Source organism: Etheostoma spectabile, chromosome 24, assembly GCF_008692095.1.
Source record: "Etheostoma spectabile isolate EspeVRDwgs_2016 chromosome 24, UIUC_Espe_1.0, whole genome shotgun sequence".
In the NCBI taxonomy this organism is placed as follows: Eukaryota; Metazoa; Chordata; class Actinopteri; order Perciformes; family Percidae; genus Etheostoma; species Etheostoma spectabile.
In genome coordinates, this window is record NC_045756.1 from 568068 (window position 1) to 570067 (window position 2000).

General features: G+C 55.1%; 1 protein-coding gene across 1 annotated transcript in view; it reads left to right on the forward strand.

Moving 5' to 3' along the window:
- The window catches only part of nhej1 (nonhomologous end-joining factor 1), a 28938-nt gene that overhangs the window by 1084 nt on the left and 25854 nt on the right, over positions 1 to 2000 (forward strand). Inside the window, exon 2 of the mRNA XM_032506845.1 lies at positions 1551 to 1766. Coding sequence (XP_032362736.1) covers positions 1581 to 1766 — 186 coding nt within the window. The 5' untranslated portion in view covers positions 1551 to 1580. The remainder of the gene's footprint in view (positions 1 to 1550; positions 1767 to 2000) is intronic.

Here is a 2000-nt window from a genome sequence, read left to right on the forward strand (position 1 = left end):
ACCTGGTTGAATAGCTTAAATCAGTAAGAAGAAGCTTAAGTAGTAAAAAATAGTTGAAGAGGTAGAAATGGTTTTAATTAAGTAGAATAACACCGGAACACCAGAAGGAGCTAGAGCTAGATTTTAAAAGTTGAATGGATTTAATAACTGAAAGTCTGCAGAAGATACGGACGACAGAAACCGAATGGAATAATAAACAATCATCCGTCCATCTTCATCCGGTTTATCCGGTATCGGGTCTCGGGGGCAGCAGGTCCAGCAGGGGACCCCAAACCTCCCTTTCCCGAGCAACATCAACCAGCTCCGACTGGGGAGTCCCGAGGCGTTCCCAGGCCAGGTTGGAGATATAATCCCTCCCCCACCCCTAGTTCTGGGTCTTCCCCAGGCAGCCGCCCCAGCGGGAGTTTCCACCCTACCGCTCCTGAGCGCTCTTCCCCAGAGGCCTACTCCAGAGGACGTCCTCCACTAGGTCTGGGTTCTTCCCGGAGCCCTCCCAGTTTGAACGTTCCCTAAACCTTAGCCTGGGTCTTCACCGAGGCCTCCTCCCAGCTGGAGTGCCTGACACACCTAGTCCGGTCTTCCCCGAGGCCTCTCCCGCTGGACGTCTCCACCTAGTCCTGGGTCTTCCCGAGGCCTCTCCCAGCTGAACGCTCCACCTAGTCCTGTGGTCTTCTCCGAGGTCCCCTCCAGCTGACGTGCCTGGACCACCTAGTCCTGGGTCTTCCCCGGGCCTCCTCCAGCTGACGTCCCTCCACCTAGTCCTGGTCTTCCCCGAGGCCCTCCCAGCTGGAGTCCTCCACCTAGTCCTGGGTCTTCCCCGAGGCCTCCTCCCAGCTGGACGTCCCTCCACCTAGTCCTGGGTCTTCTCCCGAGGCCTCTCCCAGCGGAGTCCCTCCACCTAGTCCTGAGTCTTCCCAGAGGCCTCCTCCAGCTGGACGTCCTCCACCAGTCCTGGGTCTTCCCGAGGCCTCCTCCCAGCTGAACGTCCCTCCACCTAGTCCTGCGTCTTCCCCGAGGCCTCTCCCAGCTGGACGTGCCTGGACACCTAGTCCGGGTCTTCCCGAGGCTCCTCCCAGAGAACGTCCCTCCACCTAGTCCTGGGTCTTCCCCGAGGCTCCTCCCAGCTGGACGTCCTCACCTAGTCTGGGTCTTCCCGAGGCCTCCTCCCAGCTGAACGTCCCTCCACCTAGTCCTGCTTCCCCGAGGCCTCCTCCAGCTGGGACGTGCTGGACCCCTAGTCCGGGTCTTCCCGGGCATCCTACCAGCTGGACGTGCCTGGACCACCTCCCTAGGGACCCCCCCAGGAGGCATCTTCACCAGACGCCCGAACCACCTCAACTGTAAACAACCATGACAGGTTTAAGAGCTAATTTAAAACCACCAGGTGGACCAAAGTGCTGGAAAATGACATTAAAAACCAAATAAAGACAGAATCCAACACCAGACAAGTACAACATACAGGACCCAAGGAATAAAAAAGGTGATTTAGGTCTTGTTTTAATGTCTCATGCTCATCTTTTTGGAGGATGACGGACGACATCTTGTTTCAGTCTGTGTGGCGCCGTGTTTTCGGGGCTGCGATGGAGCCCGGTGGAGCGTCCCCCGACGTCCTCCTGCAGCGTCCCTGGCTTCCCGTGAGTATCGGCGGCTGCCGGCTCCTCGCTAAGACCTGGTTTGGGGAAACGGCGTACCACATCCTGCTGACCGACGTGCAGTGTGTGTGGGAGGAGAGGATGGACTCTGCAGACCTCCAGACCAGATCTCAGGTACACATAACACTGGATTATTTACTTTATTGATGGTTGTCCAGTGAATGGGACACATGATTCACCAATGTTGAGTGTCCCGTTAGCCATGAACTTGTCCTCCCAAGTCAAATTTCTGATTTTTATTTTACGCTTTTTCTGATTTTATTTCTCACTTTTTCCAGCTTTTGGTGCTTTTAAAAAAAAAAAAAAACCTGAGCTGGTTTAAAAACAGGTTTTACACTTATTCTTGGA